Source organism: Chrysemys picta, chromosome 9 (genome assembly GCF_011386835.1).
Source record: "Chrysemys picta bellii isolate R12L10 chromosome 9, ASM1138683v2, whole genome shotgun sequence".
In the NCBI taxonomy this organism is placed as follows: Eukaryota; Metazoa; Chordata; order Testudines; family Emydidae; genus Chrysemys; species Chrysemys picta.
In genome coordinates, this window is record NC_088799.1 from 91,787,728 (window position 1) to 91,806,972 (window position 19,245).

The 19,245-nt window shown below is 50.4% G+C and overlaps 2 protein-coding genes and 1 non-coding gene across 5 annotated transcripts; 2 read left to right on the forward strand and 1 right to left on the reverse strand.

The window, feature by feature from the left end:
* The first annotated feature begins 823 nt into the window (after nt 1–823).
* Nucleotides 824–5,585, forward strand: RPL39 (ribosomal protein L39). Its single transcript, XM_005298952.4, has 3 exons — nt 824–965; nt 2,269–2,372; nt 5,212–5,585. Exons 1-3 carry the CDS (start codon nt 963–965, stop codon nt 5,258–5,260), a joined length of 156 nt encoding a protein of 51 aa, XP_005299009.1. The 5' UTR covers nt 824–962; the 3' UTR covers nt 5,261–5,585.
* LOC112059655 (small nucleolar RNA SNORA69) lies at nt 4,517–4,648 on the forward strand. The gene has a single exon (XR_002888946.1). It is a non-coding gene; the product is annotated as a small nucleolar RNA SNORA69 (small nucleolar RNA).
* Nucleotides 5,363–14,534, reverse strand: SOWAHD (sosondowah ankyrin repeat domain family member D). Of its 3 annotated transcripts, XR_002888940.3 has the most exons (3): nt 14,134–14,308; nt 11,374–13,653; nt 5,363–8,071 (listed from the first exon to the last, which is right to left on the reverse strand). XR_002888940.3 is itself a non-coding variant. In XM_024105999.3 (2 exons), exon 2 carries the CDS (start codon nt 13,519–13,521, stop codon nt 12,436–12,438), a length of 1,086 nt encoding a protein of 361 aa, XP_023961767.2. In that variant the 5' UTR covers nt 13,522–13,653; nt 14,134–14,534; the 3' UTR covers nt 10,816–12,435. The 3 variants fall into 3 exon arrangements, 2 of the variants coding, with proteins under 2 accessions (XP_023961767.2, XP_065412726.1); XM_024105999.3 differs by lacking the exon at nt 5,363–8,071 and having other exon boundaries at nt 10,816–13,653; nt 14,134–14,534; XM_065556654.1 differs by lacking the exon at nt 5,363–8,071 and having other exon boundaries at nt 10,816–13,649; nt 14,134–14,348.
* Nucleotides 14,535–19,245: the final 4,711 nt, after the last annotated feature.

The following is a 19,245-nucleotide window of genomic DNA, read 5'->3' on the forward strand; positions in this document are numbered from 1 at the left end:
TGGAGCAGGCATGGTCACCTGGAAAGATGCACTGTGACCACTGCTCACGGAGCAAACAGGAAGGGGACTTTCAAAATTCCCAAGGAAGTTAATGGATGGGGCTCACGGTTGGTCACCTGAGGGCAGGGCAGTTGAGTTCAAACTGATGACCAGAAAGGCGAGGACAGGCAGTGTGGGACACCTCCCGGAAGCCAATCGCAGCGCTGTAATCGACCAGGGTGTCTACACGGTAGCCCTGGCACAGAAAGCTGTACGCTTCTTGTTGGGGTGGGTTTTTTTACAGTGCTGCAACTGCACAGTTTCTGCACACTAAGTGGCTTGGCTGTGTGTACACCTAAGGAGTTACACCACAGAAAGCTGCTTTCCTGCGTAGAAACTTGCTAGTGTAGACAAGGCCTAAGTTTGCCCATCCAAATAATGGCGTGACCGTGCCGAGTTGGAAAGAGCTGATTCCACACACGTCCTGTGCCAGCAGCAGACGCAGCCCCTGCCCTGAGAAGTTCACAATGGAATGACAACTGTGTAAGGCAAACTTGCTAACAACTGCTAATGTATCCCTTTTATTAATTTCCACAAAAAAGCAGTTTTTTGAGGGTGACTTCTGTTATATTTTAAGAAAACCAAAGATTTACTCAAGAAACAAGAGTGCATTGAGGCCTTGTCCCCTCAAAACAACATGGAGAGTAATCAGCTTGGGGGTGGTTTGAACGAGCCAGATGGGCTCGGTCTTTGGAGCGGGTTACAGCGGCTGTGTCAGCGTGGGATCCGGCACCTTAGACGCTGTCTCTTTAACACGGAGCAGGCGCGGGGCGTGAGTGAGCGAGAGACGAGGCTGCAGTGGTCCCGGGGAGGCGCTGGGTGTCGCTGTTCCCGAGGCCGCCTCCCCATCACCCCTTGCTCCCTAGCCCCACCCCCTCCTTTCCTGCGCCGCCATTGTAGTGACTGGCCGGTCGCTCCGCACCATGGTGAGACAATCCAGCCCCATCCGCTGCCGCGCGGGCCGATCCGCGCCCGGCACCGGGGCCAGGGCCTGCGGGACGCCCCCCCCGGCTCTCCCCGCGTAGAATCGGGGGGTGGGACAGTCTTGGAGGGCGGGGGGTGTCTGGGCCAGGGGCCGCCCCCTTCCCGGCTCGGCTCCTAGCCGGGGCAGCCGCGAATCGCCCGAGCGGGTTCCTGGCGGGAGGCTCAGGCCGGCGAGCGAGGCCCCCGGTGGGGGTGGGGGGGACTGTCCCTCCCGGGCTGGAGTCACCCGCAGCGTCCTAGGGCCGGTGCTGCCAGCCCATGTCCTGGGCGCTCTCCTGGCCCTCGGTGCCCTCCTGCACCCCGCTGCTGCGGGGATAGGGCCAGGGGATTGGGGCCCATGGCTGGGCGATGCGGAGCCCCCCCCCCAGCTTAGTAGGGGAAGTAGGCTGGCTGGTGGGGGGGGGCACTAGGTTAATACACGTGGCCTTGATGGCTGGTGGGGGGGCACTAGGGTAATACATGTGGCCTTGATGGCTGGTGGGGGGGCACTAGGGTAATACATGTGGCCTTGATGGCTGGTGGGGGGGCACTAGGGTAATACATGTGGCCTTGATTCCTGGGGGGCGGGAGTTGAGCGCTCCCTGTCCAGTACATAGCGCCCCGCTCCCGGGAAATTTGTGGTAGCGTTGGCTTTGGAGCCAGGATTTGTGGTCTTTACTGTTTGTGATGGCCACTGAGCTCTGTGGAATGGATTCAGGTTACTGAGTCCCACTTAGCCTTGCTCCCTCTGAGTCACCGTCATCTCCATGTTTGGCACACCTGGTTGCATTAAGTATCAGAGGGATAGCCGTGTTAGTCTGAATCTGTAAAAAGCAACAGAGGGTCCTGTGGCACCTTTGAGACTAACAGAAGTACTGGGAGCATAAGCTTTCGTGGGTAAGAACCTCACTTCTTCAGATGCAAGAAGTGAGGTTCTTACCCACGAAAGCTTATGCTCCCAGTACTTCTGTTAGTCTCAAAGGTGCCACAGGACCCTCTGTTGCTGGTTGCATTAGTTTAAGTGTGAGACTAAATCTATTTAACTGAGTCGGTGCAGCTTTGAATAGGTTGAAACTGATGCAGAGTGTCCACACGCACAGTTGCACCAGTTGACCTCAGTCGGTTTACCCATGTCCCTTTAGTTACCACTGGTATTTCTGTGTGTGGGCAAGTTCTCACAGGCTCAGGCTGCATCTGTAGGGAGGTCTCTGAATGCAACTTGTTATAGGAGAGAGTGTCTCCAATGTCTTCCCTTTTCATCCTCAGTCGTCCCACAAGACATTCAAGATCAAGCGATTCCTTGCCAAGAAGCAAAAACAGAACCGGCCCATCCCACAGTGGATTCGCATGAAAACTGGCAATAAGATCAGGTAAAAACAGCTATTGCTTTCTGAGAATTCACAGCTTGCTGCCATACCCGATCAAAAAATATACACACTTCTGTTGGTTGGGATTGTGAAGGTCCATGTCTGACACAGCTGTACTGACCAAAGCCCCTAGTTATACTAGCTCCATCTACATTATGAATAGTGGCAGGTGGATCGAAGAGTCTTGTACTCATGGATGTGTTGTGAGGAAAACCCATCTGTGATTACCCTGAGGGCATCCATCCCCTGTTCCTGAAATACAGTGTCTGGGGAACCTTGCTACGGAAGAATTTCGTTGAAGGTCTGTGGATGGTGATGGGCTAATACATAAAGTTTGGACAATTTGTAATCACAAATCATTACCAGAATGCATATGTAGACTGAAATACTGTACTTGCTTTTGTCCACCGTTTTTCACAGATATATTGCATGTCGGTACTTGCTTGTGCTACATTAAAAATAAGTATACATTTTAGACAGGGAGGTCACGGCAGTCACAGATTCCATGACTTTACCAGACATCTGTGACTTTCTTCAGCTGGAGCCGGGACTGTGTGAACGTGTGTGCGCTCGCCCACCCCGTGGCTTTGCCTGGGGCTGTGTGCCCCCTCAACCCCTAGTGGCTGCACCCACTGGAGCCAGGTTTGAGCCCAACCCCCCCCCCCCCCCTTACTTTTTTTTTTTAGTAAAGTCACAGGTCATGGGCTCCTGTGAATTTTTGTTCAAATTCACAGTCCATTTTGGTCAATTTCACGGTCACCGGATTTTAAAAATCATAAATTTCATGATTTCAGCTATTTAAATCTGAAATTTCACCGTGTTGTAATTGTAGGGGTCCTGATCCAAAAAGGAGTTATGGGGGAGGGAGGGTGGCAAGGTTATTGTAAGGGGGGGGGCGTTGCGGTACTGTTACTCTTACTTATGCGCTGTTGCTAGTAACGGCACTGCCTTCAGAGCTGGACAGCTGGAGGGCGGCGGCTGAAGGCAAAGCAGCGCCAGCAGCAGCGCAGAAGTAAGGTTGGCATGGTATGATATTGCCATCCTTACTTCTGCGCTGCTGCTTGCAGAGCTGGGCCATCAATCAGCAGCTGCCACTCTCTGGCTGCCCATCTCTGAAGGCAGCAGTGCAGAAGGGCGGCATGGCATGGTATTGCCACCCTTACTTCTGCGCTGCTGCTGGCGGGTGCTGCCTTCAGGCCTGGGTGCCTGGTCACCAGCCGCCACTCTCTGGCCACCCAGCTCTGAAGACAGAGCAGAATTAAGGGCGGCGCCCCCTAATATAACCTTGCTACTCCCCTGCAACTCCCTTTTGGGTCAGGCCCCTTCCCTCCCTCCAGTTTGAGAAACGCCGGTCTCCCCCGTGAAATCTGGTCTTTTGTGTGCTTTTACCCTACACTATACAGATTTCACGGTCCGTGGCACGTTTTTCAAGTCAGTGACCTCTTCCTGACTTTTACTAAAAATAACCATGACAAAATCTAAACCATAATTGTAAATAAAACGTAATCTACAACAACACTTCAAACAAAACAGTCTGAGCATTGGCCTGCTAAACTCAGGGTTGTGAGTTCAATCCTTGAGGGCTCCATGTAGGGATCTGGGGCAAAAATCTGTCTGGGGATTGGTCCTGCTTTGAGCAGGGGGTTGGACTAGATGACCTCCTGAGGTCCCTTCCAACCCTGATATTCTATGATTCTATGAAGTGTATTTTTCTTCTATGCGGTCTTCAACACTTAAAGTGCCTTAGGTTTATTCATATCCTCAACTGCTGCAGGTGAAGTACAGAGCTCTTTGCAGGAAAAACTCCTTCAGTTCCACTGTATGTGTATATTTCTATATTTTACTTTTATTTTTTCTGCTGCTGGTTCCCCTTGTTTCTCTGAGTGAGTGTAGCTAGTGGTTAAAGCAGGAGGCTGGGAGTCAGGATTGCTAGGTTCTATTGCTGTCACTAATTTGCTCTCTGTTCTTAGGAAAGTCACTTTGCTCTGTGCCTCGGTTTACCCATTTGTAAAAGGGGCATAGTACCTACCTAGCTGTGTTCTAGGCATGTTGAGCATTAGGATTACTAAAATGCATAATTTTAATTATTTTTGTATTCCAACACTTAATGCACCAAAAGCATCAGTGTTCTGCCCAAAGTATTTGATAAAGCAGGCTGCAATTACAGTGCTTCATTCTGTGGGAGTACTGCCATTTTCCTGCTGAGAGTAATTCTGTTAATATTGCCTTTGATTTCACCTATGCATTGGTGAAACCGCTGATCATTAACATGTACAAGTATGACATTTATAGTCTTCGGTTATGCAGGTTTTGAATGAGTGCTTTAGTGGATTTCCCTGGAAAAGTGCTTTCTCCATGGTGCAATGGACTGCTCTTGTGTTCTCCAATTCCGCTTCTGTTTTGTTTTGGTAAAAATGGTACTAGTGGTGATGTTTTAAGAGCTAGCCAGTTCTTTACTGCCAGCATTGAACTCATGAATTCTAGGCTATCTGTGACTGTCTTGTCTTCTAAAAGTGGCACAGTGTATGTCCATGCCCAATGCTGCTGTCTTCTAGGTAAGTTTGCTTCTGGGAACTTTCACCTTTTTTTGAAGCTGCTGATATTATTACACCAATATGCGTTCATAGACCTAGTGAAAAAGGAAAGCAAGTATATATGGAAAATAGTTTAAAAATGAATATGAAGTAATTTGCTATTAACATAATTAATTGACAATTTCCCAACTAAACCTTTACAAGAGATTCCAGCTCCTTACTAGTGGGTTAATTCTGAATGTGATTGTGGTCTGCGTTACAGACTGTCAAGTGTGCCTTGCTTATTAAGTGTGCTGCTTTTGTTTTAGGTACAACTCCAAAAGGAGACATTGGAGAAGGACCAAGCTGGGCTTGTAAAGAGCTGCTCTAATGGGAACTCTAATGACATGTCTCTCCTGCGCCAAGACCTGAAATATGCATTGCTACAAAAACCACCACAGACCCATTTTGAAGCATTGAATCTTGTTGTTCTCCCCTCTCTCCCCCCACACGCCCAAAAACCAAACCAAACTGCAGTCTTGAAAGATGACTTTAATAGACTCTTTGGAATATTATAACTGAAAAATAAAGACTCTGTTCAATTAGTGTTCTTTATTTCTGTGCTCAAATATATTGACTTAATTTGTATTGCCAGTTTACAGGTTTGTTAATAAATATGAGCATTATTGATCCTTTGAATAAATGATTCTGGCTGAATTTATTACATGCATTGCTTGAGATGGGTGGGTAATGTGGAGAATAAAGACTGAAATTAATGTGTGCATTTATCAGTGTGTGATAAAAGATCCTGCCATCCCAATCTCTTATCTGTACTGTTTGAAACGAGCAGACAAAACTAGTATCTCCCTTTTGTAGCCTTTTGACATAATTATACATTAACAACCAAACTTGGGATCCAATTTAGAAATATGAACTTGCCTTTACTTAAAAGAAAATCTCAATCTCTATCGAGAAAGAGAGGTGGCTGAACTAGTCAGGATCACACTCATGTAGAATGTGCAAAGGACTCTACATGAATAAGTAAAATAATCAAACCCTTCTAAAGCAAACTGGAAAATCCCTAGTTCCCAGGAGGTTCCATCCTGTATTGTCTTGGTGGTTATAAATAGCTGTATTCATCTTATCTATGCCATCTTGCTAATATTTAACAGTCTGCCTAGTCGGTTTGCTTTATTCTGATACAACCCTTTTGTACACCAAGGGCCAGATTTTTCAAAGGTATTTAAGCACCTGTCTGCATCTTCAGATTCCTAAGTATCTTTAAAAATCTGGCCCCAAGTCTTTTTGCAGTGACTGGGATGTTGTATATTCTCCAAAATCGCAAGCAGTGTATATTGCGAAAATGAAGCATAGAGCGATCCACATGCATTGGCCACTTCTTCACATTCAGCTGGTGGTGACAAATTGTTTTTATGTCGCAGATCCAAAAGTGATGCATTACGAAAACCTTGCCCAGTCAATTTTTTATTCTCAAATAGCCAGATTGAATTTTGGAAATTTGCATTTGGATAGTCACTTTAATCCACACGAGATTTTGAAGGGGTATAAAAAGTCAACAGTGAGATGTTGGGGATGACTGGAGGTGAAAATCTTTCCAGTTAGGGTTATAAGTGACATTTAAACACTGAAGACTATCTGCTCTTCCTACTTCTGATCAGTTATCAGCACAACTGAATGATTAATGCTTCTAGTTGCAACATAATAAAAAAAACTGATAGTTTAAGAAGGGTGGAGGAGGTTTCTCTGTGGAGGTGGGGAGGAATAGCAGTTGGGAATATAATTGGTTGAGTCATCAGTAATACCTGCACTCTGCAGTAATGACCCTTAACTAGATGATGTTGCAATTACATGGCACCTTGCATGCAAAGAGGGAAGTTCTACAAAGATCTTTCTAGTGGGGGAACTGGAACAGAGCAAGATGATTTGCTCAAGATCCACACTGAGTACCACTGTCAGTAGGAACTGAGACCTGTCTTGATCCCCTGCTCTCCACCATGTGGGGTCTGGTATATACATTCTTGGTACCTGGAAATAGCTGTGGTTTTACTTCTGTGCGCTGGTGCGGCTGAGACCAAGCGAGCTTGGTGCTGAATGGAGCAGAGGAGTGAGCTGCAATTGCTCTCCCTTCTAAGGGAGTTTAGTTGAAACTCAGTTCCCTGGTGGCAGCACACCACATCCTGGGGAAGCTTTAAGCCTTTATCACCATGCCTGCGGGGCCAGCAGAGACGCTATCAATTTTTAAGAAGATAAAGAGGGTGGAGCTGATCTTTTTACTGGAGTTCATAGTAAGGCAGTGAAGGTGCAGCATGTGCTGAGCTAGGTCACATACTTGCTTACGGCAGCTTGTTGGGCCTTACACAACTACCTCTCTCTCCAAAGGCATTTTGGGAATCCTAGTTACCAAAAGCAAGTGAGGCTGGTGCAGCATTAACCAGGGGAGGGATAGCTCAGTGGTTTGAGCATTGGCCTGCTAAACCCATGGTTTTGAGTTCAATTCTTGAGGAGGCCATTTAGGAATCTGGGGCAAAAATCTGTCTGGGGATTGGTCCTGCTTTGAGCAGGGGTTGGATTAGATGACCTCCTGAGGTCCCTTCTAACCCTGATATTCTATGATCAATTGTGGCTACCACAGTTGCATGCAGCCGGCTGGGGCTTTTTGTGTGGCCGCAGCCTCCTAGGTAGTGACTGGGGGGGGGGGCAAAGCAGTGTTAACAAATATCGCTTTTCACAGAAACAGATATACTAGCTAGCAAATATTTAATAAAAAAATTTTAAAAGCAAAAGAAACAACAAAAAAGAACATGCAAAGAGCATTATTTTGTTTCTATTCTGTTTAGGCCTAGTAATGAATAGAGACAAAACTGTACATTATTTTTATTGAGTGCAATAAATGCCTACATAAAAAATTACAATCATTTGGACATGTCTATGTGCATATTTATTTGTTTTTTCTAAAGTTAATTAAAGTTATTTTACGAAAAATTGTCAGGGTGGCCACCAGCAAGAGTTGGTGGCTGCACTTTGAGGCCACCAAAAATGTCTAGTGAGACCCGTTGGGCTAGTGTTCTGTAACAGGCTTAGGACACATCAGTAATATCTGATCTTCCAGCAGCCCTTCCTGGGGATGTGTGATAGTCTAATTTCTGCATCACTGAGGGGAGGATAAGTCTGCAACAGAAGATGAGCACGAAGCATTAATAAAAATGATTCAAATGCTTCAAATCTAATGAGACCGTGTGCTGCAAGTAGTCTCACTCCAATTTTTTTAAAAGGAGCTTTCTCATGTTCAGAGGTCCTCCAGGAGCCCTGTGTCTGAAAGCTTTATCCACGGACTCTCTCATAAGTTTTCCTCATGTCTTTTTTTTGGTCTTTTTTTTTAATCCAAAAGTTTTTGTGAATCTTGAATTTCTTCTCTCTTCACAAGTACAACCACTGAGGAAGAGACCTGCTGTTTGAGGCTGCAGGCGTTTAGAAGATACAGCATTGAGGAAGGCTGAAAACCAACCCTGTTAGATCCATCAATCCCACCCCTCTCCTTTCTTGTTTGTTTCCTTTCCTTAACCTGGGCAGGAGTGATCAAAGCAATTATACCTACCAGGATAAGCTGCTGACAAAGTTTCTCCCCATCATGAGGGTCAGGGCTGGGATGAAACCAGTCACTTTACAATCCTGAGAGTAGAAGTAGACCAGGGGTCTCAAACACGCGGCCCGGGGGCCACATGCGGCCCGCGAGCTCCTCGCGCGCCCCCCCCACCCTCCCCCAGTGTTTACCTAGAGTGGCTCCGACCCGATGCGCACTGGGGGCGGGGCAGGGCAGGCTGCCTGCCTGCCCTGCCCTGCCCCGCGCCGCTCCGGGAAGCCGACGGAACCTGGGGAAGGAGGGGGCGCAGGGGTGTGTGTGGCTGTTGCTCCAGACACCGCCTCCAGCAGCTCCCATTGGCCACGAATGGGGAACCGCGACCAATGGGAGCTGCTGGGGGCAGTGTCTGAAGCAACAGCCCCACACACCCCTGCGCCCCTCCTTCCCCAGGTTTCATCGGCTTCCAGGAGCGGCGCGGGGGCAGGGCAGGCAGGGAGCCTGCCCTGCCCCCAGTGCGTGTTGGGCTGGAGCCCACCTCCCAAACCCCTCCTGCAGCTGAACCCCCTGCTGCACCCTGCACCCCTCTTGCACCCTGACCCCAGGCTGCACCCCGCACCCCTCCTGCACCCCAACCCCCTGCCCTGAGCCCCCTGCCGCACCCTGCACCCTGATCCCCTGCCGCACCCCTCACCCCTCCTGCACCCCACACCCCAACTCCCTGCCCTGAGCCCCTGCCACACTCCTCCTGCACCCCCTGGGAGCAGGGAGGGGGCGGAGTTGGGGTGGGGATTTCAGGGAAGGGGTTGGAATGGGGGCAGGGAAGGGGTGGGAAGAGGCAGGGCAGGGGCTGGGCCTCATGGAAGGGGTGGAGTGGGGGCGGCGCCGAGGGCGGCGGGGGGGGGGGGAGATGTCAGTAAATGCGGCCCTCGGGCCAATGTACTAGTCCTCATGTGGCCCTCGTGGTCATTTGAGTTTGAGACCCCTGAACTAGACAATCCTTTCAGAAGGTATTTGTGGCAATGCTGGTCCAGGCAATAGGTTCAACTGATTCTTTGTTGTACAACTATTATTAGATAATTGTCTAGATAATACTTAGTCCTGCCCTCAGTGCGGGGGACTGGACTGACTGGTCCCTTCCAGTTCTATGATTCTACTACTGTTATTGTGCTATTTTATTCAGACAGTGGCAACTTCCAGCAGGGAGCTGCCTTTTCCTTGGGAAAATAACTCCTTATAATTGTTTTGAAAACATTTCCCCGTTGAATCTTCCGTTTGATTCAAACCCTACCTTAAAGGGACAATGTCCAGACATATTTAGGTCCAAACTGGGGTTTGGTGAAAACAAGCTTGTACAGAATCTTGGCCAACGGGGCTATTTCCATATTTTAAATGATTATTATTTCAGTGGCCGCTTGCTTTTTCCTCGTCACTTAGATTGAAAGCTCTTAGGGACAGGGCCTGCCAGGTTATACCAAGCCTAACGCAATGGGGTTCTGGTCCAGGACTGAGGTTCTTCTGCATTATAGTTCAGTTAAATAAATGTTCCTCGGCCTCCTGGGAACCCAGACTTTGCAAAAATGTGCTAATGCACAAGAACCAGGAAATCAGGGCTGAGGTTTTCAAGGATGCTCAAGGAATTTGGATGCCCCAGTCCCACTAATTATAATGGAAACCAGGTGTCCAAGTCCCCTAGGCAACTTTGGAAATCTTTGCCTAAGTGGAGTAGGAACTGACCAGTCTGTTCTCATTATGTGTGCCGAGTGAAATGCAGAGTAACTTAGACTAGTTGGGTTTAGTAATCAAAGGTGCTGATGATAAAATAAGTCATTATTTCTATGAACCCTGCAGACCCAACACAACTAGGAGTCAGCTGGATTCTATCTCACATCATTGTTTACATAGTCCTGGTCAGTTACATTGGTGCAATCTCACTGAAGTCTACAATTGCCCAGGTGTCACTGAGGGCCTAATTTGGCCTGCAGGATCTTTATTACTGGTGATGATGCACAGCAAGGAAAGAAACTAGCTTGAGTCTCAGATCCCCTCTTATATTTCTAGGGCTGGCAGTTAGAAGAGAAACATTGTTCTCCCTTATAAATGGAGTCTAGAGAAGATGAGCATGGAACTCCAGGAGGCCATTTTACAGTCACTTCTCAAAGCAGAACCACACTATAAATAAATGGTACAGTTAAAAAAAGATCTGATTCTGTGTGAAACCGAGGCTGGGGCAGCTGTTAGTTTTAGGACATTCTAAGGCAGCCCCAAAACTTAAAACAAGTTGGGCAAAGTTCCATTTTTCTGATGAATAACATACACTTCAGACAGGTGAGTAGAATAGGATTTACCTTTTTAATACTTACAAATCTGAGCAGTGATACATTAGAAAGGGGGATTAGGAACCGCACCCTTCTTTGTCTCTCTGGAGTGTCACTTCACCTTGTGCCCTCTGTACCTTTGTTTGTTTGTTGTTCTTATCTATGTACTCTTTCCATTTCTTAGAACAATGTGTCACCCGCTCCTCCTTCCTTTAGAATCTGATCTAAGTTCCTTTCCTCTGCATGGAACCCACCTACACTAACTTCCGCCTAATCTGGCCCCCTTTCCCTCCCACCCAGAGCTCCGTTTATTAGTTTAAAATCTTCAAACCCCGGTGTAGAGAAGAGTGTTTCTAGCTCCCGTCCTTTCTCCACGTTCTGTCCATCCTTTGGGAGTGCCACAGCTACTTAAACAAGCTGTACCTCCGCACTCCACCATTTTCTCTGTGCTCCACCACCGGAGTCAAATTGGGGAGTTAAGCTTTGATTTGACCCAGCAAATAGCTTCTAGGAAAAGAAATGTGCATGATACTTCTCAGGACATTTCGAAGGCACAAGTAGTTTAGTGGCATTACCTGTTTTCTGTATTTTTCCTCCATGTTCTTCCTTAGCAGAGACATGTCATGAAAAGACGATTTTTGTTTTTGGAGTTTCAGCGGCTGCTTATTCCCCACCTGAAATCCAAGTCCTCTGTGACATCTCAGTGAGTCACCGTGGAATGTGTAATCACACGCTGCTAGCTGTCTGTCCAAGGCCCTCCGAGCACCCTGCAGGCAACAATCACGCTAATCTTACACCCTCACTGTGAAGTAGGGACGGGGCATTACCCTCATTTGGAAAAGAGGAAACTGAGGCACAGAGTGGTGCCCTGACCAAAGTCACGTGAAAAGCCTTTTGCATAGCCAGAAATAGACGCCAAGTTCTTCATTCAGTCCTGTGCTTTAACCACAAGACTGCACTTCCTCTGCCACTCCATCCTATGACCTGTGCCTTTGGGCAGAGAGACACAGTAAGCAGCAACAGCAGAAGAACTAAAGGTAAACCCGCACCTCTTTCCATCCTGCTGTTCTCAGGGACCGCGCTGGAGCAGGCGGGGAAACAATGTAAACAAAGCAGTGGCACCGGCACATCCTGCTGCTCTGCTTATAGCACCATGCCCTGGCCAACTGTGCAAACCCTGAGTAAAGGGGCCTGTGCGGGGCACTTGCAGGAGGGCTGGGATTGGCAGGCTGCACTTCTGGGTCTCCATTCATGCTGGAGAGGTTTGGCAGCAGGAGAAATGTTACGGTAAGAGGCTTCCATTGGACGAGCAGCATAGTTACTGCAGGGCAAATCCTGCCCCCAGCTACGCGTGCACAATTGCTAAAGAGCGGCCTGCCAGGGGAATGGTGCACAAATAGCTACGGGCAGGATCCAAGCCTGGGCAGGTTTGCAGACGCCCTAGCCAATGGCTCTTGGGTAATCTCAATGCACCAGCTGCCATTGGTTAGTCCCGGCTCAGCAAGTCTCCTGTACCAACCCTTTGCCACCCCACTGCAGCCCCCTGCTCTCCTTCGCTGCTCCCCAGCCCCAGCCAAGCTGCTCTTTAAAACTAGTTCACAGGCAACATCAAACTGATTCTTAGCCACAAAGGACAATTAAAGGTCTTGGAAGAATGAAAGTGCCTGTCTGAACATGCTCCTGAAGGATGGCAGTCTGGTGAACACCTGGGTCCTCCGTTCAGCACCAGAGCCACCAGCCTCTCTGGACGACATGCAGTTGTTGTTGGTGTTCCACACACCAAGCTGGGCCAGTTCTTCCTCTAAAGCCCCTGACAGCTCCTTCAGCTCCCTGGAGGCATCTGTTCTCAGGTACTGCCAGGCTTTGTGGCCGCTGTGGTCCCGCAGGCTTGTGTTGGCACCGTAGGCTCCCACCAACACCTTGATGACCATCTCGTGTCCCTGCAGGGCAGCCAGATGCAGGGGTGTCAGCCCACCGCTGGCTGTGGGAATGTTGACATCTGCACGGTAGCCCTTCTTCTCTGCACAGGTGATCACCTCGATCAGGGCCTCATGGCAGCCATGCTTGGCCAGCCAGTGGAGGGCAGTGAACCCTGTCACAAAATCTCTCCTGTTCAGCAGGGTGGGATCCATGTCTACCAACCTCACAATGCTCTCAGGGTCCCCCTGGGCCACAGTCAGCATCCACTCATGCTCGAGGGGGTCTAGGGCTAAGGACAAGTCCTCAGGGCTCTGTTCCAACCTCTGCTCCAGCTCTTGTTGCGTCCCCACAGCAGGGCTGCTGCTGCTGGCTATCTTCTGAGCAGTTGCAAGCCACATAGCTCCCTCGCCTCCACTGCTCTGCAGCAGAACCTCCTTCAGACCTCTCCGCCGCGCGCTGCCCCGGCCTATGGAGAGCCTGGCTGTGTCAGAGCTCACATCCCAGTTACCTGAACCTCTACTAACCCTGCCCATGCTCCTGATCAGGTCCCTCTTCTGTGACTGGCGGAGATTCACGTTCCCCACTGCTGCTGCTGCTGAGGATGATGATAATGCCTGGACTTTGGGGTTGGGCGCCCGGCTGTCAGTAAGTGCCTCTGCTTGAGACTGGGAGGCCTCTGGCAACACATGTGGCTTAGTGCCCTTTGGTACCTCCAGACTCTCTTCCTTCTGCATCCTAGCCATGATGTCTCCCGCAGCCTTCACCATCCCCAAGATCTGCTCCTGTGGCTCCCCCAGAGGCATCCGTCTCCCTTTAAGGCATGGTCGAGGCTTTCTGTGCTGCTGGGGTGTGGAGAAGTGGTTCCCTGTCCCGTTGAGACTCTGCCTCCGGTCTCCCCTCCTGAGCTCTCCGGCTGCAGAGCTTCCTGAGTCTGCCTTAGAAATGTCGCAAAGAGGAACCAGAATTTAGTTTCTGTGCTCGGGGGGAAGGCACTTGTTGTGAAATAAGTTACAGGCAGCAGCAGATTCTGGGCTGCAGGCAACACACCCTTCAGCTGATCACTGATTTTCAAAGACTTCACTGTCTGCCATTTATTTACCGAGGGACGCTAGAGCAATTTCCTCCCAGCCCCTCCTCTCCAAACTACCTGCTCCCTGGTTCTTAATATTCAATAACTCCCCAGACGGAGGCTGTGTTTTCCTCTCCTCTCCAGATTTTGGTGGCTTGTATGATAACATAGCTACATTACAACCCACTGTCCAGCTGGATCTGCAGATCCGGGACCCGTTTGACTTCCTCCTTCCTACACACAAATCAGTGATAACAGCAGCCAAAAAAAAAAAAAAAAAAAGTTGCTCAGTCCATTCAAGCTGAAAGCAGGGAGTGACTTTTTCACTGGAACGGCTGCCACTTACCTTTCCAATTGCTCCTGTGCTGGGTGGGGAAATAGAGCTCCGGGTGGGCAGAATTCCCAACCTGCCTCTCGCTGGGCACCTTGAGGGCTGCTGCCAGCAGCGGGGCCCCTCCTCCTCGGCCCGTGGGCTCTCGCCGCCTCTCCAGACGCACCAGCCTGCTCCTTGCCGAGTTCCTTTGTGTAGGTTGCCACTGGTAAGCTTTGCTGCATAGTAAAAGCTGTGGCGGGACCTTTGTCCTCCTTTTCTACGGAGACAGATTAAGCTGCGGCATGTGACTTTTCATTTCTGCTGCAGGCCTGGCATTAACCTTGGCCATTGGGGATGTGAAACCAAATGCACCCACTTCCCAGAGAACAGAAAAACACGCACTGCAAAGGCACAACTGTGGGCCCCAAAAGAAGGGTTGCAAGTAAAACCAGTTGGGCCAGGCACTTTAAGGGATTCACCTCGAGCATAAACAGCCGGATGGTGCAATATCTCTGGAGTTAGCAATGCACAGGAATGAAAGTGAGAGAAACCTGTGTTTGCGTGAGCTCGAGGTAACTGTAGTCAGAAGGAGCTGGGCTAATCTACAGGCTGAATATTCCTAGGAGGTGCTGAACAGCTGGTAAATGGGGATGTCCTCGTTTTCCATTGAAAGAGACTCTAAAGATCAGTGCAAGGCACGTACTTCCCCTCTTGTGGAAACTCCCTGTGATGAAGTGTGACGTGCTGTGTGTGTGAGAGAGACACAAAGATTGTCTGACTGCCACCTGCGGGATGGAATCAGAACTGTTTGACTATGTGTCATAGGCTCTATACTGCTAGCAGCTAATGGAGATTCTCCTAACTCAAGTCCTAGTGGTTTGTGCTTTTGGAGCAGCAGGACCTGAGTCCTATTCCTTCCGTTGCCTCAAGTTCTGACTGGCCACTCTGTGCAGCAAAGTGACACCCCCAGCTATAAACACGCACATGCAAAAAGATCACAGGAAACACAGAGGGCTGCAGCTCCCATTTTAAGTCGCCCAGCAATCCAAAATGTATAATCGCTGGGGGATAGTTAATTTGCCTCCTTATTAAGCAGACCTTGAATGTGGCCAACAGTGTCCCATTGACAATAACCTCTCATCCTCCCCAAGGGGCTAGAAGTCCAGCAGCCATGCAAGCTCCAGAGAGCTGTCACCGCCCCTTTTAATTCCAGATTAACACAGAGCTGGATCTACACCATGAGCAGCGTCAGGTGCCGGCTCTTGACTCAGAGCCTGCCATACACAATGAGACCAGGCTGTGGCACACTCATGCTGCTCTCAGACAGTCCAGGAATCAGCTGACTTACTCTCCAGTGCCCCAGTGAAATCATGGCCAAGCCAAATGAATAAGCCCTTTTTGGGTCCCTCCTTCTATTGGCCTTTACTTCTAGTTCTCAAAAACGTCGCAGCTGTAAAGCAGTTGGTAAAGTGCGCGCTTCCCCACACGTTGCCCCAACACTGTGTCTCGACCCTGATAAGGAGGGACAGCCTGGGATGAGTCCAGCCCTGCACATCTACTGAGACTGCAGACGGGGGGGCCCCCAATAACGGTACTGGAGGTTTTGTGTTAGAGACACATGTCTGCTGGGAAATGAACCAAACTCACTTCACGGAGGCTGCCAAACAGCCATTGTAGCTGTTGTTATTAGAACTTACTTGTGCTGTGATAGCGTGTAGGAGCCCATTGGGCTAGGTGCTGTACAAACACAGGCAAAAGGATGGTCTGTAACAGGGCAGTCTGCCCCTTTAAGGGTCAGATGGGCTAGGGAGTAGCCAGCCCTGTTCTGAGGAGGAGCCCAACAGGCAGTTGCTTGGATTCACCCACCCCAGCTGGACAGCAGCAAGTGACTGGGTCTGATGAGTCCCAGCTAGGGAATATAAATGAAGGCCCCAACTCTGGGTTGGTGCTTGAGCCTGGGAGAGGGCTGGGAGTTGTCAGAGGCAAAGGAGGAAGAAGACAGCGATGGTGACAACGTGAGTACCAGCAGGCCCTCGGCTAAGGAAAATCCTGCCCATGGAGCTGCTGGAGGCCAGAGAGGCTTGGCTGGGAACAGGACTACTACTTTGTTATTGGTCCCTGGTTCCTTTTTGGTGCTGGGGAGTAAGCAAGGCTCTGAGGTAAGGGTTACCCACACTGAACCAGGGCGATAATCAGATCCACCACTCCTCCAAAGGGCTTTCAATCGGAGAGGGAAAGGCTCCCTCCTAACCTGGCCTGGGTTTGAATCTCTTAGCTTGACTGTCAGAGGCTCTGTATTTCTCTTTTGGTGGTGGGGAGGAGGGTTTGCAGAGAAACTTGCTCAAGGAGAGAGCGGCACACAGCGGAAGAGCTTAGGGTTGTCAGGCGTCCGCTTTTTGACTGGAACGTCCAGTCAAAAAAGGACCCTAGCGGTTCCAGTTGGCAGCGCAGCAGGGGCCCCAGGCTAAGGCAGGCTGCCTGCCTGCCCTGGCTCCGTGTGGCTCCTGGAAGCAGCCACCAGGTCCCTGCAGCCCCTAGACACACGGGCGGCCGGGAAGGGTCTCTGGTCCGCACGCTGCCCTCGCCCCTAGTGCCGGCTCTGCAGTTCCCATTGACTGGGAACAATGACCAATGGGAGTGCAGGGGCAGCACCTGCAGACGCGAGGGCAGCGCACGGAGCCTCCCTGACCACCCATCCGTCCAGGGGCCGCAGAGACCTAGTGGCCACTTCCTGGGAGCCGCAATAAGTGCTGCCAGGACCTGCACCCCCTCCCAATCCCCTGCCCCAGCCTGGAGTCCTCACCAGCACTCAAACTCTCTCCTGGAGCCTGCACCCGACAATCCCCCGCCCCAGCCCATAGCCTGCTCCTACATTCTAAACCCATCATCCCCAGCCCCACTCCAGATCCCTCACCCTCTCCTATACCCCAACCTCCTGCCCCAGCCCAGAGCCCTCTCCTGTACCCCAAACCCCTCAGCCCCACCCCAGAGCCTGTTCTTCCAGCCAGAGCCCACCCCAACCCCCTGCCCCAGCCTGGAGCCCTCTCCACACCCTGAACCCCTCATTTCTGGCCCCACCCGGAGCCCATACCCCCCTACATACCCCAACCCCCAGCCCGGTTAAAGTGGGTGGGGGAGAGCAAGCGACAGAGGGAGGGGGGATGGAGTGAGCGAGGGGCGGGGCCTCAGAGAAGAGGCGGGACTGTGGGTGGGGCAGAGGTGTTCGGTTTTGTGCGATTAGAAAGTTGGCAACCCTAGAAGAGCTGCGAGCCAGGCCACCTGCTATTTGATTTGCTTTTCGTTCCTTCAAAGACGGTGCCTCACCTTTGGTAAGAGATCAGCTGGCAAGCGGGAAATGAGCAGAACAACACAGAGTGGCCTCCCAAGGGACTTTATCCTTCAGTGACTGCTGAGAGCCCCACAACTCACACACGGGCCTGCATTGCTAAGAGCGTCTCTGGACCAAAGCCTGCTTCCTGCTCGGCGCAGGGCGTTACGTGAATCCTCCAGTCCCCACCCCACAGCATGGGCCAGATACCTCACTACTGCTACTGCGGCCTTAAGGCTGGGGCAGTTACTGCTGTTGCTGCCTAATTCTCAGCTCTTCTGAGGCTTTTCCATGCTGCTGTAGCAGACCCCTGGGAGAGGTACTCCCCAGACCAGGCAGAACAGGTCTAAGGACTCTGTGCTAGCCCTACCATCCGTCCCTGACAAGGGGGTCATGGCAAGGCTGTGGGCAGGAAAGGGGGTATGGCTGGAGTGCACTGAGCTAAAAGGGAGCCATAGGAAGCCGAGGGTAACTTAGTGCAGTCTTCGGGCTGCTCTAACGTACACCGTGGGCCCCTAGCAGCTCCACAATACAGACAGTACAAAGGCAGCTTAAAGCCACTGTCCCAAGGACAGGAACAGAGGTCCCTAGAATTGGGATCTGAAACAGGCCCTGGCTGCTGCTCTCACTTCTTTTAGATCCAGTAAGTAGTTCCCCCAAAAGCCAGGCTATTTGAATTAGTTATTTGACACAGAGCCAAGCTGCACGCCCCAGAACACACACAGCCCTGCCATTGAAGACACTGGTAGGTACGTGCCTGTAAACCATGGCAGAAAACATTGGCACACAAGGAGTGACCGATAATGAGCCCTTCTTTTGCCTTCTGTTTTCCTCTGACTCTTACTGGGCAGAGAGCACTGTGCTAACTGAGAGCGTGTGCTGTCATCTGGCTGATGACTTTGGCCTGTGGGTTTTAATCTCTGTCCTCTGGAGCATCATGACGTAAATGACAATCTGTGCTCTAGACAGAAGAGGTCAAAAATATCGGGGCATTACGAGCAGATGAGTATCTCTCCTGTGCCGTTAGGAAAACCTCTCTCATAAGAGGTAAGGGAACTGCAGGCAGCTGATCGCGTGCTGCACATGCAGGGGATGTCAGACAGCTAGTAGCAGAGGGAAATACAGCAAATCATCTTGTATTAGACACTGAGATCAGCATAGCTGGAGGGAACTCAATGCTTCCCAATGGAGCAGGGTGTTTTCAAAACGAATCCACTGATGAGCTTGCTGGGTCCCATAGGCTGCTCCAGTGACTCTCAAGTGATGTCACTGCGGCAGCTCTGTCCTGCTGCACCGCCCGATCGGTCTGTTGTGGCCAGCAGTATTACAGCCATTCGAGATCTCTCCTGTGCGTCAGCGACTCCATTTGTGCACGTCTGTTTGTCCCTTATGGGACACGTTCTGCTCTGCTCTGCCATGTGGTGTGGAGCAAAAAGGGGTGGGAAAACTCCAAAGGGAGGGAACTGCACCATCTGTGACCGTGGGCCCTGGAGAAGTCCCTCCACGTGACCCCAATGCAGTAGGGTTTGCATTGCTGTTCATTTGCCTCCATAATATCCACCCACCTGCCCACACACACCTGCCAAGGTCATAATATTTGAAAAATCAGAAGAGGAAATAATTACTCCGGTGAGGCTGCTAACATTAAACATTGATGTTTCTAGGAAAGGACAGGAGTATTTCCATCCATCGCTGTTCCACTTAGAAATAGTGAAGGCACTCCAGCCGCGTTAGAATGCCAAGTGGCGGTGACATGCACACGCAGGGAATGTGTGCTGGCTTTTATTCCCCGGGGCATTGCTGTAGCCATGGTGAGA